Here is a 17,212-nt window from a genome sequence, read left to right on the forward strand (position 1 = left end):
TGGACTTTGAATGTAATTCAAGTTTGTTATTTAATAAGGAAATTCATCTCAATCATGTTTGCTGTAATTACTATTATAGTTTAACCCTATCATGATACCTTGTCTACTTATTATTCTTTCTTGTTGCCTTTTCTTGGAAATCTTTAATCACTGTGCGGATGTTCCTTGGTGGCGGACTCTGGCTGTTTCTGGTTCTTTCTCTTTTATAATCATTGCCATAGTGAACGAGTCATGGACGTGTCTCAGCATACATGTATAGCTGTAGGGTGACTTCTAGAGATGGCTCAGAGAACTGTCAGCCAGAAGGATGTACATTCTTTGTCCTACCAATGTCTTATAAGAATGTCCATTTAGCGCTTGTTCTCATCAGTACTAGAAAATTATCTTCACATTTTCCAGTTCTTGCAATCTAATAGGTGAACAGTAAGAAGAGGTTCTTACTTTTGTTTAGTTTTTTTTTTTTTTTTTAAATGAGGATATTCCTCATTTTGGATTTCCTTGATCACATGCTTTCTTGATTGGGTTCAGGTTAAGCATTTTTGGCATGAAAGTATAAAGGTGATGTTTTGTTCTAGTATACTCTGTGCACATGAGGAGCATGTGGTATCAACTTGTGCAGTTATTGGTAATTTCGATCATTAGGTTGAGATGTCTGTTCGACCTTTCCGATGTAAAGGCTTCTCATACCCTTTGAAAATTATACATAATCTGTGGGTTGATGCTTTGAGACTTTGTGAATATCCTGTTCCTCCACCGTCTTTTACCCAGTAATTCATGGTAGTGTGATTTGTCCACATGGTCTGGATGCATCTGTACAGTACTAGGTAATGTGGCATTCAGTAGCCTCGTTCAGTGATTTTCAGATTTCACTAAAATTATACATTAAAATTGTAGATTAACTGGTCTATTTCCTAGACTATGCCAGCAGGAGAGTTTGAAAAAGGTAGGAAAAAGATCATTAAATTACAAGAGCCATTCCGTAAATGACTAAGAACTGGACTAAGAAAGGATAGCCTCTGGGCTCTGACCACATAGACACTCAGACACACAGCTGACCCCCCCTCTGCAGTCTTGCTTTTCACAGTGTCGGTTACCCACTGTGAACCATGACCTGTGGGTCACGTGGTACCCACTGTGAACCACTGTGAACCATGGAGCAGACGACCCTCCCCTTACACATTGTCAGAAGGTTGGTGTGGCCTAATGCTGTGTCACTCCCCTGCCTTCATCTCCTCACGGGGCATTTTGTCATCTCACATCATCACAAGAAGGATGGGTGCAGGTGGGTGCAGGAAGATATATTGAGGGAGAGAGACAGAGAGAAACAGAGTCATATAACTTTTATTATAGTGTGCTGTTTTAGATTTTTATAATTGTTCTGTCTTATTATTTGTTGTGGTTCATTTCTTACTGTGCCTAATTTATAAACTGAACTTTATCCTGAGTGTGTAGGTAGAGAAAAAATGTAGTATATATAGGGTTTGGTACCATCTGCAATTTCAGGCATCCACTGAGGCTCGTGGAGCACACCCCCAGGGTTAAGGGCAGACAGATGTGTACCCATATGGGCAACCAGAAACAATGACAAGAGTACCTACTACTAGTATACTATCTGACAGTAAATGCTGTCATTATTTATTTATTTATTTATTTAGGGCAAGAGTGGGAGTTGGGGGGAAGGGCGGAGGGAAAGGGAGACAGGGAGGCTTAAGCAGGCTCCATTTGCAACATGGAGCCCAATGTGAGGTTTGATCTTAGGCCCCTGAGATCATGGTCTGAGTTTAAGTCAAGAGTCAGATGCTTAACCAACTGAGCCACCCAGGTGCCCCTCTCTTTACTTACTCAAAATGAGGTTTGGCAATCCTAAAATTTGTATGGAACCACAGAAGACCCTGAATAGCCAAAGCAATTTTGAAAAAGAAGAGTGAAGCTGGAGGCATCGTGATTCCAGACTTCAAGCTGTATTGCAAAGCTGTAGTGTTCAAAACGGGATGGTACTGGCACAAAAATAGACATATAGATCAATGGGACAGAATAGAAAACCCAGAAATAAATGCACAATTATATGGTCAAACAATCTTCAATAAAGCAGGAAAGAGTATCCAGTGGGAAAAAGACCATCTCTTCAACAAATGGTGTTGGGAAAACTGGACAGCTAAGTGAAGAAGAATGAAACTGGCCCATTTCTTACACCATGCATAAGAATAAATTCAAAATGGATTAAAGACCTAAATATGAGACTTGAAACCACAAGAAATCCTTGAAGAGAATTCAGTCAGTAATTTCTCTGATGTTGGCCATAGCAGCTTTTTCTAGATAGCTTTCCTGAAGACACAAAAGCAAAGATAAACTATTGGGCCTCCCATCAAAATCAAAAGCTTCTGCCCAGTGCAGGAAACAGTCAACACTGCAGCGACCCTATGATGAAGTAATCACACTCCTGGATATTTACCCCAAAATACAAAAACACTCATTCAAAGGGATACCTGCACCCCTATGTTTAGTGCTGCACTATTTACAATAGCTAAACTATGGACGCCAACCCAAGTGTCCATCGACGGACGAATGGAGAAAGATGTGGTGTGTGCGTACATACAGTGGAATACTACACAGCCATCAAAAATAGCGAGCCCTTGCCATCTGCAATAACATGGACGGAGCCAGAGTGTATCATGCAAGTAAAATCAGTCAGAAAAGCACAAACGCCACATGATCTCACGATATGTGCGATCTAAGACAGACAAATGAGCAAAGGGGAAAAAAAGAGTGACACAAACCAAGAAACAGACTCTTAACTCTAGAGAACAGATTGCTGGTCACTGGAGGGGAGGTGGAGGGGAGGTGGAGGGGAGGTGGGTTAAAGAGGTGGTGGGATTAGAGGGCACCCACCGGTGGCGGCGCGCACTGACGCACACTGCTGTATGCAAGTGCTGAGTCGCTCGATTCTGTACCTGACGCTGATATCACACTGGAGGTTGATCAACCGGATTTAAAAAAATAAAATGAGGTTTGGGTTTATAGATTTCAATGTTTATGGCCAAATGGGACAAGTGAGTAGGGTGAGGAATGAAGAAACTGAAGTGAACATTTAGGAAAGTAGCAGAGAGAGCCGCGGATTATCGATCTAATTAACAGATAGCTGAAGCAGTTATAAAGTGCTTATTTGTTCAACAAATTGAGTATGACAGTAAATCAGCACTTTGGGGGAAGAATGATCTGAATTACAGTGTGTGTCTTTGTACGCGTGCGCACATTTGTGTGTTTGTGTCTGGGTACAGATGTATGATCATTGGAGTCTCACAATTCTGCTTTATGTGAAAGCAGAATGTAGCCTGTATTTTAAAAAATTATAATAAGATGATATATGTGAATGAAAAAATTACACACATAGGTAACATGACTATCATCTGTAATTAAAATTTTGTAAGAGAAAAAATTAATAATTTCTGATTTGAAAGCCAAGAGACTATTATATTAGAATTACTAAGAGTAATAATAATAATGTATCAGAACTCCTGTCCGAGCCAGGAGAGAGGCGAGCGTGAGGAAAACACAGGAGAAGGGTGACAACCCACCAGGCTCAGAGCCGCTCCCGGCCTCGAGGGTGAGCCCCCCTTGAGAGGCCGCCAGTCCCGGCCGGAGAGGGAGGAGGGGACCGACGGCCCTAAGACGGCCTCGGCGCGGGAGTGGCACTGCGGACCCCCGCCCAGGCTGAATCCACTGTCTTGGCCTACAGACGGGGCTTTTTGAAGCCGGATAAGGTCCGAGCGGAGGGGAGGACCGAGGGCAGCCCACTGCTCTCCCAGCTCTTAGAGCAGAGGCTCACATTTCCAGGCAGTTCGCAGCAGTTTAGCCGATCTGTTGTTGCTTCTGTCAAACGGGTGGTGCTGAACAAAGCCAAGCTTTTCTCTTGTCCCCCCCCCCCCCAGACAGCAAGGGAGGGGGCTTTCACTAGGACTCTGTCCTTGTCCCTCACATAGCCTGTGCTCCCCGATTCATGCCACAAGGTGCACGAACGGCTCAGAAAATAGAGTTTTTCTTACTCACAAGTAGAATGGCAGATTCTCTCCATAGCCTCTGCTCTGCCCTGCCTCCTCTTGGGCAACCAGCGGGCTGCTGTGGACGCTGCCCCGGCCGGAGCCGCCCCACGCCTGTGCCCGCCGGAGGGGACCCCCGCCTGCAGAGCAGCCAAGCACCTGTGGCCTCTCCCCCTGCGCTCGGGCTGCCCTTGCCGCACGGGCTCATCTCCAGCAGTGGTTACGTCTCCTTGTCTTCAGGATATTCAGGATTTTAGGGTTATTGGTTCCTATATCGCATTTAATGTCTTTCTCTCGAGGGTAGCTAAGTGTATTTTCTTAATGAAATCCATGAGATTTAATGACATCATAATCAGTCGAGTTCCCGATTTTCTTTTGTACTCACTGCCTGGACCAACTACTTGAGTGATCAGGAAGGGCCCCGGGACAGTCCGGCGTCATCTCGTTTGAGGGTCGAGCCTAAATGCACTTGGTTTCAGGATCCCTACGCGGTCCTGGGCTCTCTGGAGAAGCCCCCCAGCCAGGGCACAAACAAGCTGGCGAGGTTACGCGACGCACAGAGACACGCACCTCGGGTGAGAAGGCCGGACGGGGAGTCTGTGGAAGCCTGACGCTTCTGGTGGACGGCGGCCCCTGCCCCGGGGCACAGGGCCGCCGTCCCTCGGGCCTCACATTCTAACGGACCAGGGATCTCCTTACGCAGTAAAGGGTAATCTTCATCACTCTGACTCCCAACGCGAGTGCAGGCTCACAAAGCAGGTGCAGGAAGAGCTAAATAAACGTGTAAGGGACACTTCCATAAAGAAGGCGGCAGGGAAGTGCGACGGTGAGTTCCAGCTTTGCGATTTAAAGCTACGTGATGTCAGAACGCCAGAGCCTCATCCAGTGCTGTCCCCGGCAGCAGGGGCTGTGGCCACATCTGAAGCAGTCACCGTGAGGACGAGCTCGGACAACACAGGACGGAAGAGCGGCGCATCTCATGGCCTACTGGGCGTTAGTCCTAGAGCAGCGCTGGGGCTTCAGGTCATGACTGCCCTGTTACAGCTGAGCCCGGAGGCTGTGCCCGGAGCCACAAGCTGGTGGGACGGGCTGAGGCTGGAACCCAGGCTCGCCGGCTCCTCTGCTCTACCCCGCCTTGTGGGGTACAAGGGTGGAAAACTGGTAAGCCAAAAATAAACATGAAAGCTAAAAAGTTGGGGCACCTGGGTGGCTCAGTGGGTTAAGCCTCTGCCTTCGGCTCAGGTCATGATCTCAGGCTCCTGGGATCGAGCCCCGCATGGGGCTCTCTGCTCAGCGGGGAGTCTGCTTCCCCCCCATCATCCCCTGCCTGCCTTTCTGTCTACTTGTGGTCTCTGTCAAATAAATAAATAAAATCTTAAAAAAAAAAAGCTAAAAAGTTATTCAAAGAAAGGGTAGAAACCGAGGTTATTTATTTCTGAAACTCACATTTTGGTGACCCCATGAGGCCCAATGAGACACTTGGTAAAACTGTAGCACAGTGGGAACTCTATTTTTATAAATAAAACATTTTAACCTGCAACTCAGGGGATGTGAAAACTTAAGCTTTATCCATTCCTTCCTCTGAAGAGATTATTTAAGCAAGTGTCATGAAACAGCCAAACCAAAGTTGCTTTGAATTGAACCTTTTTTCAATTTTAGGATGTTTATGATTTAACTAGAAAAGAAAACCTAGAAGTATTTTACTGCCTGGGTTGGAAATCCAGGTGGGATGGGGTTTTAGCAGCTTCTCAAGCATCTGTAAAAGGCCTGCAAACGAAGTGAGTCTCTGGGCTTCACCGCCTCGGTGGGCCTCCCTGACCCCAGTGAACCACTGGTGGGCACACTACCAGGAGAATCAAGGCCCTGGACCTACCTTTTCTTCAAAGAATTTTCTTCTCAACTTGGCGTCTGTGGGAGGAACCTTTCTCTTCAGGTCTTGGTACCACTTCCTGACCACGTGTCCCCTCCAGCAGGCTTGGATCCTGGAACACAGATGTTTGACATGACTCACTCAGGATGGCCTTGACAGGTATTTCAAAACAGGGGGGAGGCCGGGGGGAGGCAGTGGCCAAGGAGGGAGGCAAAGCCCCTCCTTCCCTGAGAATGAGTCACCAGCCGGCGCCGCAGCTGGGGATGTTGTGGGGAGGGGGACGGACCCTTCCTACCTTGTGGCACACTTTATTTTGAACAGCCGGGCTCCGTCGTGAATCACTCTGGTTTGATACTGGTTCTTTCTACAGAGAGGGCAGGTTTTTTTATTTGTGAACTTTTCAAACGCCTGGAGGCATGCCTGAAGAAGAACATTTCACTTAAAATTTTATGAGCAATTACTTATAAATAACATTCTTACTCCTAATGTAATTATAGTGTTCTTTCCTCTCATCATCATGAGACAGTCCGGTTTGGATTCTGAAGGGAAGACATTTCATCAGATGTTAACACCTTCCTCATGAAACTTGTTCCAAAAATGAAATTTTACAAGAACATACATGCACATACATCAAAAACTTCTGAAAATCACTTGTGTCAAGGCAGGTGAGCCCAGTATAGACGGCTACCATGCAGTCAGGACACAGGGAGCAGGCGGCCACTCACTGTGAGGAATGTTAGTAACAGCACTGTGTTACACAAGCACGTGTGGTTCTTTTGTCACTTAAAATTCGTGATTTTCGGGCGCCTGGGTGGCTCAGTGGGTTAAGCCACTGCCTTCGGCTCAGGTCATGATCTCAGGATCCTGGGATCGAGTCCCGCATCGGGATCTCTGCTCAGCAGGGAGCCTGTTTCCCTCTCTCTCTGCCTGCCTGCCTCTCTGTCTACTGTGAACTCTCTCTGTCAAATAAATAAATAAAAAATCTTTGAAAAAAAAAATTCGTGATTTTCAAAACAATGAATTATTCTGTAGCCTAAAGTCAGATTTCTAACTCCCGAGTGGTGATTATGGATAAAATAAGTGGTTCATCTTGGGAAACTTTCAATGAGTAAGAGCTACGCGGCTGGCACCCCGCTCACTCTATCGGGGCAGGGGAGGGCGCGAGTCACTTACTCTGTGAAACACATGTGAACATGAAAGCAGCACCTGTGCATGAGAAGACAAAGAATGTTTGAAGTTTAAATTAGTGTTAAAAGAGCAGCAGCATAAATGCATTAATTAAAAGAAAAATTCTGAATGCTTAAAAGGTAGGCTGTGTTGTTTCTTTGAAAAATTAAAAAAGCAGATTAATAACCTTGATATTTCTAATATTTAGCATCTAAGTTGAGCACAGCACAGGCATATAATTCAACAAGAAAGACTAAGTTAACGACAGTCTGAAACATCAAACACACGTGTCTGCTAGTAAGTGTCCCAGCTTCTGAAATAGGTGTATTCCCTGGGTAGATCCTGAGAAAGGAAGCAAGCTGGGGTGTGTGTTGGGGGGGCCCAGCCCACACCAGGGTGTGGGGGGAAGGGGGTGCAGAGGGAGGGGACGGGCATCTCTGTGCAGGGCTTTGTTCAGCTGAGCTGCAGTCCTGGAGTGCTTAGCATTGCAGCTCATTGACTGTGATGCTTAAACAGAGAGTTCCAGAAATAAGTCCAGAGACGCTGGAATCATCTCTTCTTTCTCAAATGTGGGGAAAGTATGCTCACAAGAAAATGTCTCCTCTCTGTGGCCCAGAGTCCCCACCACACAGTGATACTCGAGGCTGTAGGATGAGGAGGAAGGTGTGTGGTTCTCCCAGAAGAACTGGGGGATGAGAGAGAGCAGGATACCAGTGCGGAAGGAGCCCACAAGGGGGCTGGTCTTCTGGCCACTGGCTTCTCTTCTCTCCAGTGTCTGGGGCCAAGAGAAGAGACGGCGGGCAAGACTCTTGGGGATGACTGAAGTCTCAGACACATTTGATGTGATTACTGATTCAATTTCTTTGCTGGTTATGGGTCTGTTGAAATTTTCTATTTCTTCCTGTTTCCATTTTGATAGTTTGTAGGTTTCTAGGGATTTGTTCACTTCTTTCAGATTGCCAGTTTTTTGGCGTATAATTTTTCCACAATATTCTCTTAGGGTTGTTTGTATTTCTGTGCTGTTGGTTGCAATCACTACTCTTTCATTTATGATTTTGTTTATTTGGGACCTTCCTCTTTCTTTTTGGTAAGTCTGGCTGGGGGGGTTATCAGTTTTATTAATTCTTTCAAAAACCATCTCTTAGTTTCATCGGTCTGCTCTTTGTTTCCAGATTGTTTATTTTTGCTCTAATCTTTATTATTTCCCTTCTGCTGGTTATTGGCTTTATTTGCTTTTCCTTTTCTAGCTCCTCTCAGTGTAGGGTTAAGTTTCTCTTCTTTTTTTTTTTTTAATTTAAATTTTACTTAGTTAACATACAGTGCAATATTCAGTGATTCATCACTTATGTACAACACCCAGTGCTCGTCACAGTAAGTGCCTCCTTAATACCCTTCACCCATCTATCCCATCCCCCCCCTCCACCTCCCTCCATGAACCCTCAGTTTGTTCTCTATGGTTAAGAATCTCTTAGGGTTTATCTCTCTCTCACCCTTCCCCTCTTTCCCATATATTCATCTGTTTTCTTTCTTAAAGTCCACATATGAGCGAGATCATATGGTATTGGTCTTTCTCTGACTTACTTAGCATAATATATTCTAGCTCCATCCATGCCATTGTGAATGGCAAGATTTCATTCTTTGTGATAAGTGGGTAATATTCCGTGTCTCTGTGTGTGTGTGTGTACATTTTTTTTATCCAGTCATCAGTTGATGGATATTTGGGCTCTCTCCATAGTTTGGCTATTGTTGATAATGCTGCTATAAACATTGGGCTGTATGTACCCCTTCAAGTCTGTATTTTTGTGTCCTTTGGATAAATACCTAGTAAATCAATTGTTGGGTCATGAGGTAGTTCTATTTTTAGCTCTTTTGAGGAACCTCCATATTGTTTTCCGAGTGGCTGTACCAGTTTGCATTCCCACTAACAGTGCAAAAGCATTCCCCTTTCTCCACATCCTCTCCAACACCTGCTGTTTCTTTTGTTAATTTTAGCCATTCTGACAGGTATGAGGTAGTATCTCATTGTACTTTTGATTTGTTTCCCTGTTGCAGAGTAATATGGAGCATTTTTTCATGTGTCTGTTGGCTATTTGTTTGTCTTCTTTGCAGAAATGCCTGTTCATATCTTATGCCCATTTCTTGATTGGATTATTTGTTTTTCGGGTGTTGGGTTTGATACATTCTTCATAGATTTTGGATACTAAACCTTTATCTGATCTATTGTTTGCAAATATCTTCTCCTATTCCATAGGCTGTCTTTTAGTTTTGTTGATTTTCCTTTGCTTTTTACCTTGATGGGGTCCCAATGATTCTTGCTTCTTGAGGTAGGCCTGTATTGCAATATACCTTCATCTTGTATGCCTGCCTTTGATGTATCCCAAAGGTTTTGGAATGTAGTATTTTCATTTTCACTTCCTTCTATGTATTTAAAAATTTCTTTTATTTCCTGGTTAACTCATTCATTCTTCAGTAGGTTGTTCTTTGACCTCCATGCATTCGTGGTCTTCCCAATTTTTTTCTTGTGGTTCACTTGAAGTTTCATAGCACTGTGGCCTGAAAATATGCATGGTATGATCTTGATCTTTTTGTGCTTGTTTAGGGCTGATTGTGACTCAATATGTGATCTATTCTGGAGAATGTTCCATGTGCGCTTCAAAGGAATGTGTATTCTGTTGCTTTAGGATGAAATGTTCTGAATATATCTTTTAAATCCAGCTGGTCTAGTGTGTCAGTCAAAGCCATTGTTTCCTCATTTTTCTGCTTAGCTGATCTGTCCATTTCTGTAAGTGGGGTGTTGAAGTCCCCTACTATTATTATATTACCAGTTTTCTTGTTTATTATTATTATTATTGCTATATTTTGAGATATCATGCACGAGCAGGGCAGAGAGGAGTAGAGGGAGAGGGAAAGGGAGGGAGAGAGAATCCACGCTGGGCATAGAATCTGATGTGGGGCTTGATCTCACAACCCTGAGATCGTGACCTGAACTGAAATCAAGAGTTGGATGCCTAACCAACTGAGCCACCCAAGTGTCCTTCTTTATGTTTATTATTAATTGATTTATATATTTGGGTGCTCCTAAGTTGGGGGACATAAATATTTACTTACCATTATTAGAGCTTCTTGATGGGTAGACCCCTTAATTATGATAAAATGCTCTTCTTCCATCTCTTGTTATGGTCTTCATTTTAAGATTTAGTTTGTCTGGGGTGTCTGGGTGGCTTAGTCAAACATCTGCCTTTGGGTCAGTTCATGATCTCAGGGTACAGGGATCAAGCCCCATGTCAGGCTCCCTGCTCAGCACTGAATCTGCTTTCCCTCTTTCCTTGTCCCCCCACCTTACCTCCTGCATGTGAACACACTCTCTCTCTCTCAAATAAATAAATGAATATATAAATAAGTATGACCATTCTGGCTTTCTTTTGACATCCATTAGCATGGTAGATGATTCTCTGTCCCCTCACTTTCAATCTGTACGTGTCTTTAGGTCTAAAATGAGTCTCTTATAGGCAGCATATCTTGTTTTTTAAGCTGTTCTGATACCCTGTGTCTTTTTATTGGAGTATTTAGTCCATTTACATTCAGAGTGATTATTGAAAGATACGAATTTAGTGCCATTGTGTTACCTGTAGAGTTGGTGTTTCTGGTGATGGTCTCTGTTCCTTTCTAGTCTTTGTTGCTTTTGGTCTCTCCCCACCCCCAACTCAAAGAGTCCCCCTTAATATTTCTTGCAGGGCTGGTCAAATGGTCATGAGCTCCTTTTTGTTTGGGAAACTTTTAGTCTCTCCTTCTATTCCACATTAGAGCCTTTTCTGGATAAAGTATTCTTGGCTGCATATTTTTCCCATTTGACATGTTGAATATTCCCTTCTGCTCTGTTCTGGCTTGCCAAGTTTCTGTGAACAGATCTGCTGTGAACCTGATCTGTTTTCCCTTACAGGTTAAGGACTTTTTCCCCCTTGCTGCCTTCAGGATTGTTTCCTTGTCTGTGTATTTTGTGAATTTGACTGTGATATATGTCTTGGCGATGGCCAGCTTTTGTTGAATTTTATAGGAATTATCTGTACTTCTTGGATTTTGATGTCTGTATCCTCCCCCAGATTAGGGAAGTTTTCAGCTCTACTTTGCTCAAATAAACCTTCTGTCCTTTTATCTCTCTCATATTCTGGGATGCCTAAAATACGAATGTTGTTGCATTTTAATAAGTTGCTAAGTTCCTTAAGTCTACCTTGGTGATCCATTACCTTTCTTTTCCTCTTCTTTTCAGCTTTATTACTTTCCATAATTTTATTTTCTATGTGACTGATTTGTTCCTCTGGTTCATCTATCCTCGTTTTATGGCATCCATTTGGGTTTGCACCTCAGTTATAGCATTTTACCTTTCATCCTGACTGGATTTTAGTTCTTTTATCTCTGCAGTAAGGATTTATCTAGAGTCTTCTATCCCTTTTTTCAAGCCCAGCTAATATCCTTAAAATTGTTGTTTTAAGTTCTAGTTTAGACATCTCACTTATATCTGTATTGATTAAATCCCTGGCCATATTATCAATAATAGCCAAACTAGGGAAAGAGCCCAAAACGTCCATCAACTGATGAATGGATAGAGAAGATGTGGTGTATCTATATCTATACCTAAGAGAATATAGATACAGCCATCAAAAAGAACGGCCATCAGCCATCAAAAAGCACGAGGTCTTACTATAAATATGCAGTGATGTGAATGGAGTTATATTATGCAAAGTGAAAAAAGAGAAAGACAAATATCATAGTTTCACTCATCTGTGGAATTTAAGAAACAATACAGGTGAACATATGGGAGGGAGAAGTGAAAAAAGAGAGAGGAAAACAAACCTTAAGAGACTCTTAAAGATAGAGAACAAACTGAGTGTTGATGGAGGAATGGGTGGGGGATGGGCTGAATGGATGATGGGCATTAAGGAGGGCTCTTTTCATGCAGAGCGTTGGGTATTGTATGTTAAGTGATGAATCACTGAATTCTACTCCTCAAACCAATATTTCAGCGTATGTTAACTAATTAGATTTAAGTAAAAATTTGAAGAACAGAAAGTCATGTACATACATATATACACACATACACACACACACATATTAAAAATTAAAAAGATAAAAAGTTAAAAAATTGAAAAATAAAAATATATCTTATATTTTTATATAAGGCTTACATATAATATATATTTTATATTATATATAATACATAATTTTATATATAACATTTTATATTATATAATATATAAATATATTTATATATTTCATATAATTTTTATACATAAAATAAATATATATTTTATATATTTTTATAAACAAAATATTTTTAATATTTTATATATCACATATTATATATTTGTTATAAATATATTATTTATTATAATAAATATATTTCATTATAAATATATGTATTTTATATATTTTATTATATATTATAGAAAATATTTTTTATATTTTTATTTTATATGTTTTATATAATATTTATATTTATATAAATATTTTTATATTTATAAAAAATATTAAAAGAAAGCTAAATCCTATTTCCCCTTAATTAAGCTTTGCTGTACTCTATGATCAGCCGACTTGGTAACTGCAAGGTGTTTGTACTGGCCTTCTGGGGCAGGAGCTTGTCGCACTGATTCTCAGATGGGCTTGTGCTAGTGCAAACGCAGCTGCGAGGCACAGGGGGCAGGGCTTGGTGTAAGCCGCTCCTCTCCACTTGGCTGCACTGTGCTGCCCCCTGAGGTGTTTCATCGTTGATGGGTGGGATGAACATGGCAGGCCGTGCTCTCTAGCCCCGGACCGGAAGGTTCTTGCTCCCCCTCACTCTTCGGGGAACCCCTACAGAAGGGCAATCAGTCACCCCTCTTGTGTTCCAAGCTTCCCTCAGATCCCTACCTTTACCTTCTGCCTGTGTCCAACCTGTTTTATCCCAGGTGGGACTGGGTTTTATAACGCCACAATTTTAGGGACCCCTGGGGCACAGAACCATACTGTTCCTCTGGGGGAGTGGGTCACTATGCTTTTGCCATTTGCCTGGACCATGCCAGGAAAGTGGTCGCAGGACCCACAGCAGTGCAGAGTTTATGGTGAGGCGGCGCAGAGAGCCGGCACCCGGACGTGGCCTGCAGGCAGAGTCCCTGCTCCTGTGCCTGCAAAGAGCGAAGCATGTTGATGCCACCGGTTCTTCTCGCAATCCAGGGTAACCTCAGACTACCCTATCCACTCCTGGGTCCACCCCGCCGACCCTCCTGAGCATGTTTAAGCCAGGCATGACCCCGGCGGTGGCAGACTTCTAAAACGTGAGACTTTGTCAGATATCGCACTCTGCTCTGTATAATCCGTTGTGGTGGTCTCTGCAAACAGGGCTCCTTTCCTGCTGCAGTACCCACAGTGGTAGCTCTCTCAGACCAACTCTCTGAACCTCCTACCTTCTGGCTGCTTTTCTACTTACAGACTTGCGGTTTTGTTATCACGGTCCTCAGACTGATTTCTTGGGGGTTCAGAACGATTTGATAATTATCTAGCTGTGTTTGAGGGACAAGGCAACCTTAGGGTCCCCCTAGTCTTCCTCCATCTTAACTCTTCTCCTCATACTTTCTAGAATAGTCTTTGGGTGTTTTATCAATAGATATTTGATTATCTGTACTGAATAACTTTGTACTTCCATATATTTAAAGTATTAGACTTTTACATGTACATAAATGTTCGATTTTGGCAAACATTCTCTGAGATAACAATGAATGATTAAATCGTGCTAAATGCACTAAGGATGTCCTAGAAGTTGGGATTAGACTCCAGCTGACCATGCAAACATTTCCCGAGCCACCCGGCTGTGGATTGCTAGACTTATTTCCGCATCTGTTAAATGGGTACAGTGCTTCCCTTAGTGATGCGCAAGAATTACTGGAGTCCGAAGTACTGAAATCATCAAATGCTGAGGAAATGCCAACTATTGGGAACAAGGAAAGGAAAACCAAGCATAACAAGAATAACGAGCTAAAGATGCAAAATAAACACAAGCATCTCTATGACGAAATGGAAATAAGAATTTAGTGAGAAATGTATAAAACACAGAACAGAGGAAATGGTAGGGATGATGTACCCTGAGCCCCTGCTGCCCTGCTTCTGAGACTCCGTGTAAGTTTTCATCCGTCATTCAACAGTCGGGCTCAATACTTACAGCACAGAAAAAAAGAGGTTGCTGGGGCCGGAATGACTCTGTGTGGGTCTATTAACTCTTGCTACACTAAAATGCTAAATTATACTAGATGATGATTCTGTGGTTTAAGGGTTAACATTTTACTAAAATACCTAGCTTTCATATATGTAAGATTAGGTCTTGATAGAGCACTGGAATACAATAAGTATACTTAAAATAACTTGTAAAATCAAATTAGCGAAGAACAAACGTTTTATGACTGTGAACTAACTTGTTAACGATGAAACTCATTAAAACAAATTAAGTTTGAGAGTTAAGTGTCAGGTAGAGAGTAAAGCTGGAGGTTTCCCAGGCTATGAATTTTGGGCCCGCTTTGACTCTGTTTGCTGTTTTTTTTTTTTCCAGCAAATGCCCAAGTGCCTGCTCTATAGGAATCACAATGCTGCATACATGGGAAACTGCTGTAGGGTGGCCACTAGCTTAAAATAAAACACAAAATTCTAGCAGTGGAAGTGTCCCTAACTGCCAGGAGATGACAATGGATCAGGCAGACATAGTATGTACAGGGAAACCTTTGATCAAGATTGATTGCATTTTATCTATTATGTCATCAACCTTCTTGTGGTAAAGTTTCACGAATAAAGATTATTAAAAGATTTTACTTGAAGATTCTTACACAAATTCTTTGGAGATATGTGAGCCTAGTTTTTCATTTCTTTTATCATTTCAATTCACAAAACAACTTAAAATTTCCATTTGCTTTCATTCTTCCTGGCCTGGCCTCCTCTTAGTGGTGCCTCCAGTCTCTCCTCAGCTATTTCCAGCCAGCGGAATGGAAGCATTCCTTTTGTATGAACTTTATACTTGAGAATATCATTTGGTAAATAAACAAAACTGTTTGATGAGGGTGTTTAGCTCTTTCTTACATATACATTTTAATTAATGGAAAAGAAAACGTAAAAGTATTTGAGGTCACATAGGCAGAAGAAACTAGAAAAATGAAACCTGGGATCTTAGGATCCAGCTCAGTCTAGTTCCCAAGCCTGCTTATCTGATCTTCAGGTTACACACCTGGGGGCGAAGTTCAAATTCTTCTTTGCATATTGGGCACGGCTGCACAGAGTCCCCTTGCAGGATGGATCTTTGTTTCACTTTTTCCCATTCATCTGAGGATAGTGGTGGTGGCGGAGGTTCAAAGAGGCCCAGCTTCTGTGCTAAAGTTAAAACAATACGAAACAGAAGTTGCAATCTATTTAGAATATAGAACTCAGATACAGTTTAATGATATTATTGTGTAAACAAATTTGAAAGCAAAACATACCATGTACTTCCACTGAATGCTAATCCTCCATGGTGTATAGAAGTCAATGGTAATAATACCTCCATTTGTGGCTTATGCTTTTATTTGTGAAGGATTCCCCACACCTACATCATGTTCACAATATCCTCTACAGGAGGCAGGACTGCTATCCAGTTTTAAGAAAGAAAATTTGAAGAATACTAGGCTTTCACATGTATTGGCCAAAGGTTCTCGCTGTTCACCTAATTTGTCTTTCAGGCTTCAGTGTTGTCTTCTGCCAGTTTAGTTTAGTTTAGTTTTTGCCACCAGTGACCTTCACAGAATGAGTGTCTGTCAGGTTCTTCTGTTGCTAAAAATTCTTACAATGTATAATTATTGTCAGGATCAATTCCTTACTTCAGCAATATTTGAGAGCCCACCATGTGTCTCCTCTGCATCAAGCATAGGTTACGTCCCAGTAGGAGCTGCCGCAGCTGGGGCACAGTGCTGGCAGGGTGCGAGCACCAATATCCACCCCCCACACGACCCCCAAATGAGGGAATGGGTAAAGTGCCACCCTATGGGCTCTCTTCAGATAGAAAGGGAAGTGTTACATCTACAAAACAAGAACAGGAAGTTGTACCAGGAACATTCAAACTACAAAAAAAGAGCTCTTAAAAATCAAAACTCTTATAGAAATGTGAAAGTCAACTCAAATACTGGAAGAGAAAGTTAAAGTCATCTCATAGAAAGTAGGAAGATGAGATAAAGCAGGAGACAGAAGATAAGAAAACTAAAGGACCAGACTAGGGAGGCCTGACATCTGAAAGACAGACATTCCGTAAAGAAAACAGAAAATCAAGAGTAAAGATCTTAAAATAGCCTAAAACATTTCCCACAAGAGGAAGTGAGTTTTTAGTTTGAGAGGCCCCAGGAAGGCCCAGAACAAAGGATTCACACCAAATCCCACCACTGTGAAACATCACAGCTGTAGGGACAAAAAGCAGATTTCAAAGTTTTGTGTGTGAGAGACATAACAGGTCTCAAAAAGGGTCAGAGGTCAGAATTAGATCAGACTTACCACCACCAACACAGACACGAGAAGGCAAATCTTTCAAAATTCTGAGAAGGACTCCCATACTGAAATTCTTTATTAGCTATCAATGGACTATGATAGGATGAAGCTATCTTTGTGTCCATACGCTTATACACTGGTCTCTTCTGGACTCTTTTCCCAGGAAGCTGCTGGAGGAGTGGCTTCACCCCAATGAGGGCATAAACAAAAAGGGGAAGCTGTGCCAGCCCCACAGAGCAACTGGGCCATAGGGGAGCAAAGTAATGGGAGGTTTTAGAAGGAATGCCTCCACAAAGATGAAAACGGAAGATCACCCACTCTGTTTTAGTATATGGAAGAATATACTTCTGAGATCTTGAGGATTGAATTTGGGGCCTTTTTATGCCAGCTATTAAGACATATTACAAAACTGCTATGAATTAAAACAGTAAAATCCTGACATAGAAACAGAAGCCCCTAATCATACATTCTGACTCTTCCTCCCTCTCTTGCATGAACTTGGAAAACTTGGGAAAGGCAAAATGTGGTGCTGCTGGTCAACCAAGAAAGGATAGAGGATGGTTTTAGGGAAAAATCTAATGTAAATTTTTCTATCAATTGGTTTTGCAAATACTGT

At 42.3% G+C, this 17,212-nt stretch overlaps 1 protein-coding gene across 12 annotated transcripts in view; it reads right to left on the minus strand.

The window, feature by feature from the left end:
• Positions 1–17,212, minus strand: part of RNF32 (ring finger protein 32) — a 39,204-nt gene that overhangs the window by 17,605 nt on the left and 4,387 nt on the right. For 8 of the 12 annotated variants that reach the window (XR_001181762.2, XM_045086294.1, XM_013063266.2 and 5 more), the window contains 4 exons: positions 15,314–15,456; positions 7,081–7,113; positions 6,203–6,327; positions 5,911–6,019 (listed from right to left, as the gene is read on the minus strand). Coding sequence is in view for 11 of the 12 variants with exons in the window: in XM_045086294.1 (XP_044942229.1) it covers positions 5,911–6,019; positions 6,203–6,327; positions 7,081–7,113; positions 15,314–15,456 (410 nt within the window). In the remaining variant the exon portion in view is untranslated. Of the gene's footprint in view, positions 1–3,008; positions 5,196–5,415; positions 5,805–5,910; positions 6,020–6,202; positions 6,328–7,080; positions 7,114–15,313; positions 15,457–17,212 lie in introns of those variants that run through there. The other 4 variants (XM_013063273.2, XM_013063271.2, XM_013063272.2 and 1 more) reach the window with 4 other exon arrangements.

This window comes from Mustela putorius, unplaced genomic scaffold (genome assembly GCF_011764305.1).
Source record: "Mustela putorius furo isolate JIRA1106 unplaced genomic scaffold, ASM1176430v1.1 tig00000929_pilon_pilon_pilon, whole genome shotgun sequence".
NCBI classification, from domain to species: Eukaryota; Metazoa; Chordata; class Mammalia; order Carnivora; family Mustelidae; genus Mustela; species Mustela putorius.